At 44.0% G+C, this 15857-nt stretch overlaps 1 protein-coding gene across 1 annotated transcript in view; it reads right to left on the bottom strand.

The window, feature by feature from the left end:
• Positions 1–767: 767 nt before the first annotated feature.
• Positions 768–15857, bottom strand: part of RCOR1 (REST corepressor 1) — a 118649-nt gene continuing 103559 nt past the window's right edge. The window contains 5 exon segments of the mRNA XM_032623197.1: positions 768–1689; positions 5420–5649; positions 6282–6339; positions 6566–6643; positions 12869–13063. Of these exon segments, the coding sequence (XP_032479088.1) occupies positions 1648–1689; positions 5420–5649; positions 6282–6339; positions 6566–6643; positions 12869–13063 (603 nt within the window). The 3' untranslated portion in view covers positions 768–1647.

The raw sequence follows: 15857 nt of genomic DNA, 5'->3' as shown, positions 1-15857 counted from the left end.
AAAGAGAAAACCAGCTGACTTAAAAAAAAAAAAAAAGCCAAGGTGCTTGGGAGGCAAAACACATCAAATTTTAATTGCATATTTCAAATTCTTAAGAATTCTGTTTATGCCTTAAAGCATCTGCAATTTTCTTTTTCTTTTTGGTATTGAAAGCACGAAAAATATTTAAATGATGCAAAAACCAACACCAGAAAAAGCTCCTTCAACACATTTAGTGCAGGCTGAACCAACCGTGGGATGGGGAATGGGTCACATTAGAGCACACCTCGCAGTCTACCCTCAACCCCTCAAGAGCCCACGGTCTGGCAAGAGAATAAAAGTGATTATGGAGGTTTTAAACATTTATTAAACATTTGTAATTGTTCCCAGTCCAACCAAAGGCATTACACACCACTTCGCTGACTGTTCCTTTCCATCTTGGTCTCACTAGAGCCAATAACTGATCACGTCTCTGTTCTGTACTATCGATATAATACTGAGAGAGGATGGTGCTCATGGGCTCACATCAGTACATGACGGACACAGCGGCTCTGTGGAGTGACATGAGAAAGGCCAAGCGTACCAGCAGGCCGGGGAACAAACAGCATGTAGCTTTTATAAAACCATCACCAGCTATTCCAATGCCCTTTATCATCGCCCTAACCTGACATTTCAAATCTGCACACTGGAAAGAGCCTGCAGCAGGTTCTCCCCGTCTCCTCATCTCAGTGACGTCATCTTTGGCAAGCGATAAACTTTAAAGAAGAAATAAGACACCGAAACAGAAAAAGGGTTGAAAACATGGTTGCCAAAAGGAGAAGGCACCAATTCCAAATGTACAAGCACCAGGTACAGTGGTATAGACCAAATCTCTTGGAGTTGGGCGGTGGTACGGGTGGGGGGTCAGGAACGGACAGGGTGACGCCCATCCTGGGGTGACGATCTGCAAGTTGACGGCACGAAGTGTTGAGTCCACACTCCCTCTGAGCTACAGTGTCCAAGGACGGTTGCTATGAATGAGCTTTCTACCTCGCGGGAAGGGAGAAGGGAGAGACTGAAGCCAACTAAATTTATAAACCATAATTATACTGACATTTAGGGAAATATGAGTTGCGTCAGGCTGTTTGGCACGATAAGGGTTATAATGCAGTCTGCCAATGTATTGTGATTTCCAAAGAAGCATGATATCACTTAGGTGGATGCCTCAGAAAAGAACAAAGGAAACTTCCTAGGAGGCCAATGGGGTCACAGTTACTCTGAAAATTACATTATGCACAAAGTAGAGCTTGCAGGCCATGCAGGAACAGAGTCACGCCTTCCGAGGCGACTACCTGTTCTGAAGCCGCCGACGGGGAAGAGCTGCTGTTGGTGGGCCGGGGCTCCGACTGAGGCGGTGGTCCCCAGGGTCACAGGAGGTGGGCAGGCCACGGGACCCCCCTCACTTAGGCAGAGCGAGAGACGCAAAGAGCTCTCCGGGAAGTGGCGCCAACACGGAGGAGCGAGCAGAGAATTAAGGCAGATGTAGCACAGGACTGGAAGTGTATGCCTTTTTGGTAATAGCTGCTTGTCCACAGAGATGTGATGCAGATGGCTAGGTGATGTCTTGTGACACCTGAATCCTGGATAACACAGTCGTCCACACCAAGTGCTCAAAGCCACCAGAGTTTCTCATGAGGCAGATGCGTATCTGACGTCAAGAACGGAAGCAGCCTGAGCAGAGGAGAAAAAGCAGGATCAAAGACAGGTAAACAATACAGGGGGCTTCCCTGGTGGCGCAGTGGTTAAGAATCCGCCTGCCAATGCAGGGGACATGGGTTCGAGCCCTGGTCTGGGAGGATCCCACGTGCCGCAGAGCAACTAAGCCCGTGCGCCACAACTACCGAGCCTGTGCTCTACAGCCCGTGCGCCACAACTACCGAGCCTGTGCGCGCGCCTAGAGCCCGTTCTCTGCAACAAGAGAAGCCACCGCAATGAAAAGCCTGTGCACCGCAACGAAGAGTAGCCCTCGCTGGCTGCAGCTAGAGAAAGACCACACACAGCAACAAAGACCCAACGCAGCCAAAAATAAATGAAAATAAAATAAATAAATTTATTTTAAAAAAAGACAGGTAAACAATATAAACTGCTAACTCCGGTCTGGTGCAGCCCAACCCACCCTGCCCCGCAAACACAGGGCCCCGAGGCAATGCCTGTGCTGAGGCCAGGCGGGCGGATGGAGGGCGAGAGTGTGGCCCCTGCGGCCACGTGTCTTGGGTTCAAATCCCGGCTCTGTCCTTTCTAGCTGTGTGTCCTTGGACGAGGTATCATTTCTCTTTGAGCTTCAGTTTCCTCATCGGCAGAATATACATAATAACAATGTCTACTTCACAGGATTACGTAAGAATCCCTGCAAAGGGCATATCGGCACAGTGCCTGGCAAACAGCAACACTCAGGTGTCCTAGGACCCGCCGGAGGGTACACCATGGTGCCTGCCCCGTTCAGCAAACAGCCACCAGAACACGCTGGGGTACAGACGATACCAAAGATCGCGGGATCTCCTTAGAAGCTTCAAAGGCATTTCTTAACTCTCTACTCTCATTTTTTAAGACTGACTTCCAGACCCAAGCCTAAAAGTCATAGAGCTCACTGCTACCCCCGTGGTGTCTTACTTCTAAGGAAACAGCTGAGCTAAGAGTCCAGAATCGGAAAGCAGCTGCGCCTTCAGGTGAAATCCCAATTTATGAGAACGGTCGTTAGTCAAATCAGGTTTCTCCTCACTAGTAATACACTCAATCATTCTATAATTTTAAGCGAGAATGTGTATCTCCAATGCAGTCACTTTTAGCATCCCTCTGTGCTTTTCTGACACCTCCCCGTACTCTATCCTTGGCCACCCCAGAGAACTCTGAGTCTCAAAAGCTCAACCCTCTTGGGCTGCGGAGAGAGATCTCCCTCCTTAGCTCTGAAGGAAAAAAGCCCGCAGCTGACAGACCGCTATGTTTCCAGAACTTCTCAAATCTGATGGCCTCCTCCCTGTCTGTACTGCATAAATACATAAAACCCGAGGGCAGGCAGGACACCAGCAGACATCTTTCTCAGCAGCTGGATTCCAAAGGATAAACAAGAATGGGAAATTACAAGGACACTAAGTTCTGAGCACTGATTAGACAGACAATTAACCAGTTCCCTTAGGCCCTTGGTGGACACAGAGAAGCAGCTGGTCCTTACAGATTAATTTCCTTCTGCAAACTAACATATGGAGAACAGAAGACCAGGGTGGTGAAGCAGGAGGGCTGGTACCATAAGAAACATGAAAAGAAAGGGAGGGACTTCCCTGGTGGGTCAGTGGTTGAGAATCCGCCTGCCTGTGCAGGGAACATGGGTTTGATCCCTGGTCCAGGAAGATCTCACATGCTGCAGAGCAACGAAGCCCGTGCGCAACAACTACTGAGTCTGTGCTCTGGAGCCCGCGAGCCACAACTACTGAGCCTGCGAGCTACAACTACTGAAGCCTGCGTGCCTAGAGCCCATGCTCCGCAGCAAGAGAAGCTGCCGCACTGAGAGGCCCACGCACCACAGGAAGAGGGGCCCCCGCTCACCGCAACTAGAGAAAGCCCGCACGCAGCGACGAAGACCCAAGGCAGCCAAAAATAAAAATAAAATAAAATAAATGTGTAAAATAAAAAAATAAATAAAAAGAAAGGGATAAAGAAAAGGAAATATAGGCATGCACGTGCGTGCACGTGTGTGTGTGTGTGTATGAGAGAGAGAGAGAGTGAGTTAGTTTTAAATGACTAAAGAAGTGAAAAAATTTTAAAGGAGCTATAAAGATTATATATTCGGGTTGAGTTAGATAATCCCATTCCTTCTGAAGAGAAGGCTGGGTAAACAGACACAGGGAACATCAACCATCAGAGAGAGAGAAGACGTGCTGCTGGGTGGGGGAGGTCAGCTATGGACGAGCCAGGCAGACAGGATGAGGGGACTCTGATGTGCCATCAGCACCGCAAGTGGACCATGAAGGATGGAACTTCTGGACTAACAAGAAACAAGGAAAATGTAGCTGACTTAACCTAAGCTAGCCAGTCAAAGAGCCAGGCCTAAGAAGATCATGACCCTGGGTCCTAAATCTACTATCTCATTTTTTATGCTAACCCTGCTGAAGCTGGCTTTGATTAACTTTGAGAGGCAGGAAATCTGAGTTTCCTATTATTTCTGCTTCCTGGGACTTAAGTCAGAAAACATACTTGGAAGAAAGCTTTCACTCTCGCAAATTCTGACGTTCTTACCCCAGTAATCCTCATCTTTTCAGCGCTTCCTAAATTGAGTCTAGGACTTCAGGGAAATTAATTTGTTGCTAAAGGGGAAATTAGCACACAGACAAAAATCACTGCCGACAGAGAAAAACACCTTTGTTGTGCTCATGTGCTATCCTGCTCCATGGGCAGGCCGTGCCTGGGTGTGACGCAAGGACCCCACTCACATTGTCAGTACTATAGGTTTTGTACACTTAACTACAAAGATTTTCTGGTAGAAGGCTCTAAAGAGTCTAATTCTAACAGAACTAGTGTCTGTCTCCTGACAGGCCTCGCAAAGCCACTTGCTGGGTGTCCTCTTCACAAGGCTCTCCCCCCGGGGGGCGGGGGGGGGGGGGGGGGGCAGCACTGGCAATACGAAAGAGGTAACTCCAAATCACTCCTGCCTCATTTGGGGAAGATGCTGATGAGAAAGTGATAGCAAATTAACCCTTAAATTGCCATGTCAGTGAGCAAATGCAAATGTTAAAGGCAGCAGCAATGAACTCTTGGCTCCCAGCCCTGCCTCAGCATCCGTGGGCGGGGGGAGGGGGGAGGTAGACGTGCAGAGGGAGGGGCAGCCTCCACAATCTCCCCCATCCCGACCTCCGCTGCCCGGGCTGATGAAACCCGTGCCACCACCCAGGAGACGACCAGGATGCCAGCCTCCATGCAACCCAGGACCTACAAGTGTCCTCATCAGTACTCCAGTAGGTCAGCCCCAAAGAGCAGCACGGCAAGCGGATGTGGAAGCAGACACAGCAGGAACCTGCAGACTCCCCGGTGCGCTCGTAAACCTCACAGGAGATGACAGCACATTTCACACGACTGAGCTTTACTGATACTCAAGGCACTTCTAACTTACGGTTTTAGGGCAAAGCTGTCATTGTATTTAAGGAAATATTGGTAATGTGGAATATTTTGTGGCCGGAGGAAACCAGGATGGAATTAAGAATTTGTCCAGAAACTAAAATGTGAATAATATACGTAGTGACCAAAAAGTGACTGAAGTCAACACATGTATTATGGTATTTACAGGTAAAAGTCAAGTTACTGACATAGCTGAAACCTAAAAGTATTTCTACAGTTGGAAAAGGTCATCAATGAAGACACTAACTGGAGAACTGAGTATGAATCTGGCAGAGATCAACCGTTTCAGACTTACCTCGTCTTCCTCTTCAGGCATCTTGACAGAATTATCCGGGGACGTTGCAGGTTTCTGGTTACTGGGACCATTGGTTTCTTCCTTCCCATGTTCTGCCTCCCATTCTTGTAAAACTTCATCTATGTTGAAGCGGCGTCGATAATTTACAAAAAAGTTCTTCACTTGTACCACTGATTTGTTCCCAATCACATCTGAGATTGCCTGAAAATCTCGGCCGTATTTCCTGATGGCTAAGGATGTGAGAAAGCATTTTTTTCAACACGAGAAAAATAATAAAAAACACACACACACAATTGAGACTTACCCCTTATCCAGATAAGGAAACATAGAGGCTTTCAACAGCAGGTACTATCTTAGCGCACTAATGGAAAAGGGTAGTATAGAGTCCAGTGTGGATGACTGGCAGAGACACTCCGTGTGACCCTGTCACGCAGGGTCTGTACCTCCCTGACATATGTCGCATGGTAACTGAAGTCACCCAGCAGTTACCCTATGCCATGGACATCCTACACTGGCCTCTTCAGGGTCCCCAGGACTAGAACACCTCCAACCATACAACCCCAACACGCGAGCTGTACTTCCTGACTACTCAGAACCCAATGAGGAGCTGCTAAAGTGAAACACACCTTTAAACATGGAGGCTCCCAGATTAATTTTTACATCTTGTGAGACATGGGAAAGGAAAAAAGTAAAGCCCAAAGAGAATGCAGTAATTTAGCTAAAATGATGCCCACTAGAAGGACGTAATCCTCCAAGAATTTGTTTCAACATGAATGATGTGCTGGGAGCAGGATGGGGTATAATTTTTTCCTGAGAGCGACTGCTGCTCCTAAACCTTTATTTTATAAGAACTTCCTCCTACCTTGTACGGCGAGAAGCTGCTCCTCTGTGGTCCAACGTGCGTTACATTTCTGAACGACCTGGGTATCCAAATGAGTCCTATTAGCATACTACCTTTAGAGATGAGTATGTCCTTATGGGGATTAATGAATCTTTTTCTCATATCATAATTTTAACATCAACTAGGTTTATAAAGTTATATCTACACCTTTCCTTCTAAGAGACGTGTACTGGAGACACAGACAGTAAATTCTTAAACACATAAACTCAGGTGTGACTTCAAAGATGATGTTAACATAATCCTACCTCTGGAAGTCGATATGGTTCTATTCCACCATCAAGTTTTTCTTTTAGAGCACTGTTCGTCTGTTTAATATTCTGAATCTAAGGGAAAGAAGATTTTCATTTTTAAAATGAAACACTTTTATAAAGGTATGAAAAGAAGAGAGAACTGAGAAAGCTAAAAGAAACAAAAAACCAAGAGGAAAGAAGTTCCTAACCTGTAAGGTAGCCCAAATTTGAGGTCCCTATGGTATCCTTTGAGAGCAGCTAACTAAGTTCTTTAATTGACTTGCTTAGGGCACTGGACAAGAGACAACCAAGACGGAAGGGATGGTGGTAAAAAGGTGCCTGCGCACACAATCCTAATGCACCAGCTCGGCACAGGCGACCGGGGCCACAGAATGCACGACTGCAGTCTGACACAGAAGACAATGCCTGGGCTCCCACCACACAGAGCTGAGCTGAAGAAAGAGAGCAGGCAGAGTGAAGGCAGGACAGCCTCACAGCCCCGAGCCCCGCACGGACGCTACAAAGGGCAGAAGCCCCACCTGCAGGCTTCTTTAACGGGGAGGAGAAAAGAAAGCAGTATGTCAGTTCTCCACAAGTCTAATTCTGAGCAACAGTAACTTTGTTTTCTCACAAATTACCTTTCCCACATTCTTGCTTTGATTCAGTGGACCTTTCACTGTCCTTGCCTAATCAAAAGAAAGACACAAACAATAAATACAAACCACTCAATCACTCCACAGCTGCTCTTTAATTCTGCACTCGCTCCTGAACAAGCTGGGTCACAGGAGGGGGCCCTTCTCTCTCAATTCTAAGCAGAGGGGCATTTCTGTGCCTAGCACTAGGGGAACTCTGGCCCTATCATTTTTCATTCTTCAATAATCACTTGAGCAAATAAGAAAGCAAGCAGAGGAACACGTTCATTTTCCCAAGTAAAACATCAAAAATATTCATGAGCAGAAGGTGCCCTTGAAAGCAGAAATCCTATTGAGGCAAAGGAAGAAAAGCAAACATTTTAGAGATAGGGAAGGGGTGGGAGACGAGTGGAGATGGTGGTTCAGTTTTTTAGTAAATCTCTCTCCTCTTCAAAAAAAACTTTTTATACTTATACAATTTTTTAAAACCCCACTTTCGACGACTTACATTTCATAGATTTCCAGTTTCACAGATCCTTTCCTCCTTTGTTTTACTTCTTCTAAAAGGTTTAAGGGGTCGGGGGGTGGTACAGGAAAATTTTTCTACGCTATGGGACCAGTGGGCAAGTAAATAAGACCAGCACTTTCAAGAACCAGAAACTGACCCTGTCTGCCCTTACCAAGGGCCTCAACGTCTGCCAGAAATACAGTCTACTCCAAATCTTTTGTAACGATGCCACATCAGAACATAAAAACAGCTGAAAAGAAAAATACTGGAAACATGCACAGAATTCACTCTACAGTAAAACCAAAAACCAGGACCTTGCTTTACTGAAATTTGTTTTAGCTTATTTTGAAAAGGTACAGATCAGAAGAAAATACTTGAAATTTACTCACAGTAAGTAATTCCAAGCTCTCAGACCAGCATAAGCTGACAGAACTCTCTCTGATAATGAAAATATTCTAAACTTGGGCTGCCTGACCGGGCAGCCACCTGCCACACGCCGCTACTAAGCACCCGAAAAGCGGCTTATCCAGCCGAGGAGTCACAGGTTTAATTCCTCCAATTTCAACTAACCCGAGCTAAAATCTAAAGACCACACGTGGCCACCACACTGAACAGCACAATCTCAGACTCTTCTCAGAGCTCACAGTTACCAACAACCCACAAAATACCCACAAAATACTGCAAGGCGCTCGGATTATGCTCCCTGAATTCTGAAAACTAGGCTAGGGAATGAGCAAATTCTCAAAAGTCAGGGGCCTAGACATAACTGAGCTTCATCATTATTATTCATGGTAAACCTTGTTTCATTTATAGCAGGGGTTGGGAAACTATGACCTACATACCAAATCCAGCCTACTGGCTATTTTTATAAATAAAGTTTTATTAGAACACACACACAAAAAAGTCAGGGGTATGTCCACTAGAACATATATTCAATTTCATGCCCCCCCCACCCTCTCCCCCCTGGCATTCCAGTTACCCTTATATGTTAGAAAGCTGGGCGTGTGTGTGTGTGTGTGTGTGTGTGTGTGTGTGTGCGTGTGCGTGTGCGTATCGCATTGTGATTAAGTGATTAAGTAACAGGCATTTTCCAACCTGTTTAACACATACATTTTCCCTCTAAAATCAATGGATAAAGAAGCATTGAGATTAAATGAGTGGCTACAAGGTAAAACACCCACAAATCCTGAACTAAAACTTAGCTCTATATTTTCATTTACCTACGTGTCTGCTCCTAATCATTTTCCAAATTAGCAAATGTCCAATGTTTACTAATCAGAATAAGAATAGGGATTAGTTGCCAGCATCATGCCAATCGGAAAGAAGCCAGAGTGGCAACAAGCTGGATAAGAAACAGGATACAAAAAGTAACCAGCATTTAAAGAAAGAACAAAAAAAGCAGTTGACTTGGCCTGGTGCCTTACCTAGAGCTCCTGGCTGAACACAACTTTCTTTTTCCTAGTTTATTGGGTATTTAGTGATTCTTCTCTAAGGTCAGACCATTTCATTCTCTCCACCCGGAAAGACCTGATGCAACCAGCAGTGTCTGCTGGCTAACCTGACGGCCGTTCCCAGCCCCCTTCTCACTTGTATCTTTGACAGCGGCTGACGATTTCCTCAGGGCTAGGAGGAGCCGGGCTGCAAAGCCCTGCCACACAAAGTCCAGGAGGTTCTGGGAAAGCAAAAGCTTTTCCTCCACCCCCTCTTCTTACTGCCCTGAATGCAGACACGAAGGTGACAAAATGGCTCCTGCAGCGTCCAGTGTGAGGCAACAAGCAAGATGAAAAGCCTAAAAGCTAAGAATGGTGGAGCAGGAGAATCTGAAAGAATCTGGGTCCCCAAGAGCATCACTGAACAGAGGAACTAACGCCAGCAATCACTGATGTTGGAATTTCTTGTTATTTGTTAAAAATAAACCCTTCGCTGTCTGAGCTGCTGTTAGTCAGGTTTCCTGTCCTCATCGGATGACGGTTTCCCTGGCAAACCACCAGACGTGGGGGCATCCAGAATAGCACGCCCACTGTGTGACTGACCGCCATGTGCATCTGAAGGGCAGCTGGCAGAAGCCCTAAAGGCGGTGGGAAGTAAACAGCTGACCTCACCTCTTAGTAAGTCAGCCTCTGAGCCTTCTCTCCAACAATGTCAGCTCTGAGCAGCTACCTTCAAATAAAAAATTCCTGCTCTTGACCCTGGCTCTGAAAACCAAAGCCTCTTTATCTATCATACTACAAAGTCAGTAACACCTCTGTAGAAGAAAGGGTCTCTTTCCTTCTTTGACATATTGACACCGAACAGCAAGCGTCAGGAACTCACTCAGCAGAGGGGACTGAGGCCCCTCGGAGAGGAAGGTGAGATGCACAGAGCTCTCCCAGCGCAGAGGCAGCTTACTACGACGCCCTCACACATCCTGTAAGATCAGGCAGGCAAGGATTAATCTCATTTGAAAAAAGAGGCCCAGGAAGATTAAGTGATTCTCCTAAGATTAGAATGCAGCTGTGGCAGCCGCAAGCCCGCAACTCCGAGGGGCGCGCCGGGTCCTGGTCTGTGCAGCCTCCTCCACCAGGGGACAGCCGGGGCCACAGACCCCACCTTTCTCTTCTCAGCCCTGCCAAGGCAGCCATCAAGATCGATGAATCAAAGGCAGCACGAACTGAAAGTGAACCACCAGTCCATAATTCACCTTGCATTTGGGGTCGGGGGAGGTGACTAACGGAAGGGCAGCACTGGGCTGCTCGGCTAACTTTTGCGTTTGACTTTTACACAAAATCAGACGAAAAGACAAGGAGGAGCCGCCACCTCTCACACGAAGCACGAATGATCAGGAAAGGATGCGTTTTAAAAACAATACTCTTGGGGCTTCCCTGGTGGCGGAGTGGTTGAGGGTCCGCCTGCCGATGCAGGGGACACGGGTTCGTGCCCCGGTCCGGAAAGATCCCACATGCCGCAGAGCGGCTGGGTCCGTGAGCCATGGCCGCTGGGCCTGTGCGTCCGGAGCCTGTGCTCCGCAACGGGAGAGGCCACAGCAGTGAGAGGCCCGCGTACCGCAGAAGAACCCCAGAAAAACAAACAAAAAAACCAATATTCTTTACAAGAGCACCAGAAATGTACCAAACGTGTAGGAATAACACTAATAAAGGAAATACAAGGCTTATTCATAGAGAATGGCAAAATACTGGAAGAAACTAAACATCTAGAGAAGTGCAGGGATATATCATGTTCATGGATCATAAGATGTTAATTCTCTACACTGATCTATACATTCAACACAACCCCAATCAAAATTCTAGCAGAATTACTATTCTGGAAATTGAGAAGGTGATTCTAAACTTTATATGGAAATACAAGGGCCAGGAATAGCCATCTTGGAGGACTTCTCCTACCACACATGTCCATTCATGATTATGTATTATTAAGACCATATAGTACCGGTGAAGAATGGACAAACAGAACTCCAAACCTGACTGATACACATAATGGACACCGGATTTAAGACAAAGGTCCCACAGCCTTACAACAGGGAAAGAGTAATCTTTTTTAATGAATAGTACTGGGTAAACTAGATATCCGTATGAAAAAAAAAAAAAATTTGACCCTACATGTAACAACATACAAACAAAAACACTGCCAGGTAGACTGAAGATCAAAATGTAAAAGGCAAAACAACACTTTTAAGATAGTGTGTAAGAGTATCTTCGTGACCTCAGGAAAGGTTCTTAACAGAACTCAAAGAGCACTAACCGTAAAAGACAAGAATGAGAAACTGGACTACCTTAAAACTAAGAATTTCTGTTCATTAAAAGATACCACTAAGAGGGCTTCCCTGGTGGTGCAGTGGTTAGGAATCCACCTGCCAATGCAGGGGACAAGGGTTCGAGCCCTGGTCCCGGAAGATCCCAAGTGCCGCGAAGCAGCTAAGCCCATGCGCCACAACCACTGAGCCTGCGCTCTAGAGCCACAACTACCGAGCCTGCGTGCCTACAGCCCGTGCTCTGCAACAAAGACAAGCCACTGCAATGAGAAGCCCGCGCACCGCAACAAAGAGTAGCCCCCGCTCGCCGCAACTAGAAAAAGCCCACGGGCAGCAACGAAGACCCAACACAGCCATAAATAAATAAATAAATGATAGATAGATAGATAGATACCACTAAGAGAGTGAAAAAGAACCCCTCAGAATGGGAAACATGAGACCATTCCCCCACTGCCCCTGTAACTCCACGATGAGGTCACACAGCATGGTGGAGGGGAGGGCGCTACTGGCACCCAGTGGGTCGAGGCCAGAGATGCTGCTAAACATCCTACAAGGAGCGGAACAACCCCCAGAACAAAGAAATTATCCAGCCCGAAATGTCAGCAGTGCCGCAACTGCTGGAAGTCCTGATGTGGTGCAACCAAAACTCACGTAAAGTGACGTGACCACTTTGGGAAACCGTCTGGCATTGTTTTCTAATGTCGGTCATATGCACACTCGATAACCCAACAACTGCACTCTTAGGTGTTATCTCCAACAAAGATGCACCCACAACACACCCAGAGGCACATAAAACAACGCTCCTATCAGTATCATGTGTAAGAGTCAAAAACGGGAAACAACCCAAATGTCCACTCAAAGTAAAATGGATCATCTGTTGGGTATTTATACAGCAATGAGAAAGAACAAGAAGGATGGCTGTTACCTGGATAGATCTCACATGCTGAGTAAGAGCCAGACACACACACACACACACACACACCTACTTTATCATTCTGTTTATATAAAATCAAAAACAAGATAAAAATAACATATGGTTTTAAGTCAGAACAGTGGCCACCCACCGGGAGAAGGTGGGTAATGAACAGGGGGCATGAGTGAGGCTTCTGAGGCAACGACGCATTTCTCAAGGGTAGATAAAGGGGCTGTGGAGGCGACGCTCCACGTCTTCATCCAGACAGAGGTTACTTGGGTGTGTTCATATTATGACAAGTCATTGAAATCTGTATCTATATCGATATCTGTATAAAATTTCAACTTCACGGTTAATTTAAGGAAAAAAAATCAACGGGCCTAAGATCTTCTGTCCAATTCCTTAGAAACAAAATGCGCTTTTGAGATTTGGGGAAAGAGAACATCCAAGTGAGTGAGAAGTAAGAACACGTCTGAAGTGCAGTTAACTCTTCACCCAGGACTGGGCTCACGGGTACCTGTCGTTTGATTGACACCAGCTCCATGTCCAGTTGTCTCAGCACCGTGGCAGCAGCGGTGGCATTGGCAGAAACAGCCTCCACGTCTTCTTGAGAAAGAAACATTCCTTTCGGAGGTTTCCTTTTTGCTCTATTTTTAGCTTGTGTACTATGTTTTTCTTTTTTGATCTGAGGAACTGTCTCAGTAGGGGGCACCTGCATGATACACATATTTGATAAATGAGAAACTAAAAAAACTAAAATGCCAAATGAACAGTAATAAGCATATTTTCTTAACATGGCTCCAAACAATCTAAGACAAATACCACGCCATATCATAATTACCATCTACAAGTTCTAACACAGTTAACAGACAAAAACATTGGCTACTGAACTTTGGCTAAATAAACACTTCAAAGTGGACTCCATCCATTTCCTTCCTATACAGATACATCCTTATTCTATAAACCTCTGACAAGAAGGATTCCCAGCTTCCTGCAGGAACACAGGAATAAAAAATAACCTGTCTTCCCTTCTGGTGAGCTGTGTATTTATGAATAAGGAGTTATTTTACCCAAACAGTCCCTAGCAACTGTAGATGGACATACGACCACAGAAAGAAAAAAGAAAAAAAAAAATGATTCAGCACATGTATAAGGATCCACTTAAATTCTTTAAATCTTTATAGATGGTTATAAAAATAAAAACTTCAATATGAAACTTGTTTATACACCTTTTCGGTTTCCTTTTTTGGATGACACAACTTTTAGGGCAACTGTGTAACTTGCTTCAAAAACTATATGCTGTCATTTAAAAATGCATGATTGCTGCTTATTTTTTTAAATGCTTTCTCTAAAACCAAAACCTTTGGAAATGAAATGCACTAATATCGTGGCAAGGAAAGGATAACATCCTAGTGGCAACCATTTTTAAGAACAAGAAGTTTTGGTTAACTGTTTATAATTTCATCTTGTCAGTGTATTAACATTGGCTGGTAAAGCTGAAAATACATTCAGCTTTTTGCTTCATATTTTAAAAGACTGAGATAAAAAGGCAATGCAAACCATGATGGTAGCAATAAGCTCTCGAACAAGTGGTAATAAACAACACATAAAAATATAAGTAAACAAAAAACTATGTTCTGCAATAGCGCTATGCTATTCAGTAAAGATCACCTATTGACCATGTGTCTGTTTGTTTTTTTTTTTAACATCTTTATTGGAGTATAATTGCTTTACAATGGTGTGTTAGTTTCTGCTTTACAACAAAATGAATCAGTTATATATATACATATGTTCCCGTATCTCTTCCCTCTTGCGTCTCCCTCCCTCCCACTATGTGTCCATTTTAATAACATTTTAGTAGGTAAAGAAACTGAGATTTAACCATTTTTCTTTTTAAATTAGAAACTGCTATATAAATAACAATTACAGAAATTAATATAAAACCAAGCCTCTTTCATTTAAAATGTTCCATTGAAGAACCTAATAAATAACAATGCATCAAAACAAAGCTTACTAAAAATTGAAAGTACAATTTGATTTCCCAAAAAGCAATGTAATTTAGCTAATCCTTAAAATGATCTTGTTATTTGGGCACTCATATAAATCACTGGTAAGAGCGCTATCCAGAAAGAATTACCAGTTTCCTATTTGATAATATATACCATACCAAAAGAAGCCTTAAGAATATATCTAGAACACTTTGACTCAATAATTCAACTTCCAGAAATTAATTCTAATGGGAAAAATTAAGTGCACAAATATGTAGTCATGAGATCAGCATTTCAGCATTACTTACAGGGAAAAAGACTGTAAAAACCCGTATAAGATTAATTAACTCAGTTATAAAAGATCTGTAATGATGGAATAACATACAGCTATGCATACAAATATGTTTGACATAAAAATATGTTCAAGGTTCAGTATTGACGTTCCTCAAGAAACTAAAAATAGAGTTGCCATAAGATCCAGCAGTCCCACTCCTGGGCATATATCTGGACAAAACTATAATTCGAAAGGATACAGGCAGCACCCCTATGTTCACAGCAGCACTATTTACAATAGCCAAGACATGGAAACAACTTGAACGTCCACTGACAGATGAATGGATAAAGAAGGTGTGGTACATGTATACAATGGAATATTACTCAGCCATAAAAAAGAATGAAATAATGCCATCTGCAGCTACATGGATGGACCTAGAGATTATCATACTAAGTGAAGTAAATCACGAAGAGAAAGACAAATACCACGTGATACCGCTTACATGTGGAATCTAAAATAGAACACAAATGAACTTATCTACAAAACAGAAACAGACTCAGACACAGAGATCAGACTTGTGGTTGCCAGGGGGAAGGGGGTTGGGGGAGGGATGGACTGGGAGTTTGGGATTAGCAGATGCAAACTATTATATACAGAATGGACAAACAACAAGGTCCTACTGTAGAGCACAGGGAACTATATTCAATATCCTGTGATAAAGCATAATGGAAAAGAATATATACATAAAACTGAATCACTCTGCCATATACCAGAAACTAACACAACATTGTAAATCAACTATACTTCAATTTAAAAAAATGTTCAAGGCAGAGTAAATTTAAAAGGTTATAAAATTATATATTAAGATCCGATTTTATATTTTTTAAGCATACAGATTCAGAATTATGTATAGGCATATATATTTTACAGAGGAGGTCATCTGGAAAGAGTCACCAAAATGTTAATAGTGATATGGGTGATGAAATGATAAATCATTTTCATTTTTCCCTTTTGTTTAGCTGTATTTCCTACATGTCTATAAAATCATATATTATTGGTGTAATTTTAAAGTTTAGGTATGTCTAGACCCTTCCGTTTTTCTCATACTTTAGTACCTTTTGAGATAGAAAACCTTTTCAGGTTTTACTGCAACTACAGACTCTGTCTTTAGAAAAACACTTATGTGAACACATGTAAAAGTCATGCCCATGCTGGGATTCCATACTCCACCCTGAATGAGGGGC

The sequence above is a fragment of the Phocoena sinus genome, chromosome 2, assembly GCF_008692025.1.
Source record: "Phocoena sinus isolate mPhoSin1 chromosome 2, mPhoSin1.pri, whole genome shotgun sequence".
NCBI lineage: Eukaryota > Metazoa > Chordata > Mammalia > Artiodactyla > Phocoenidae > Phocoena > Phocoena sinus.
Note: the sequence above shows the minus strand (reverse complement) of the source record. Positions and strands in the feature narration are given on the sequence as shown.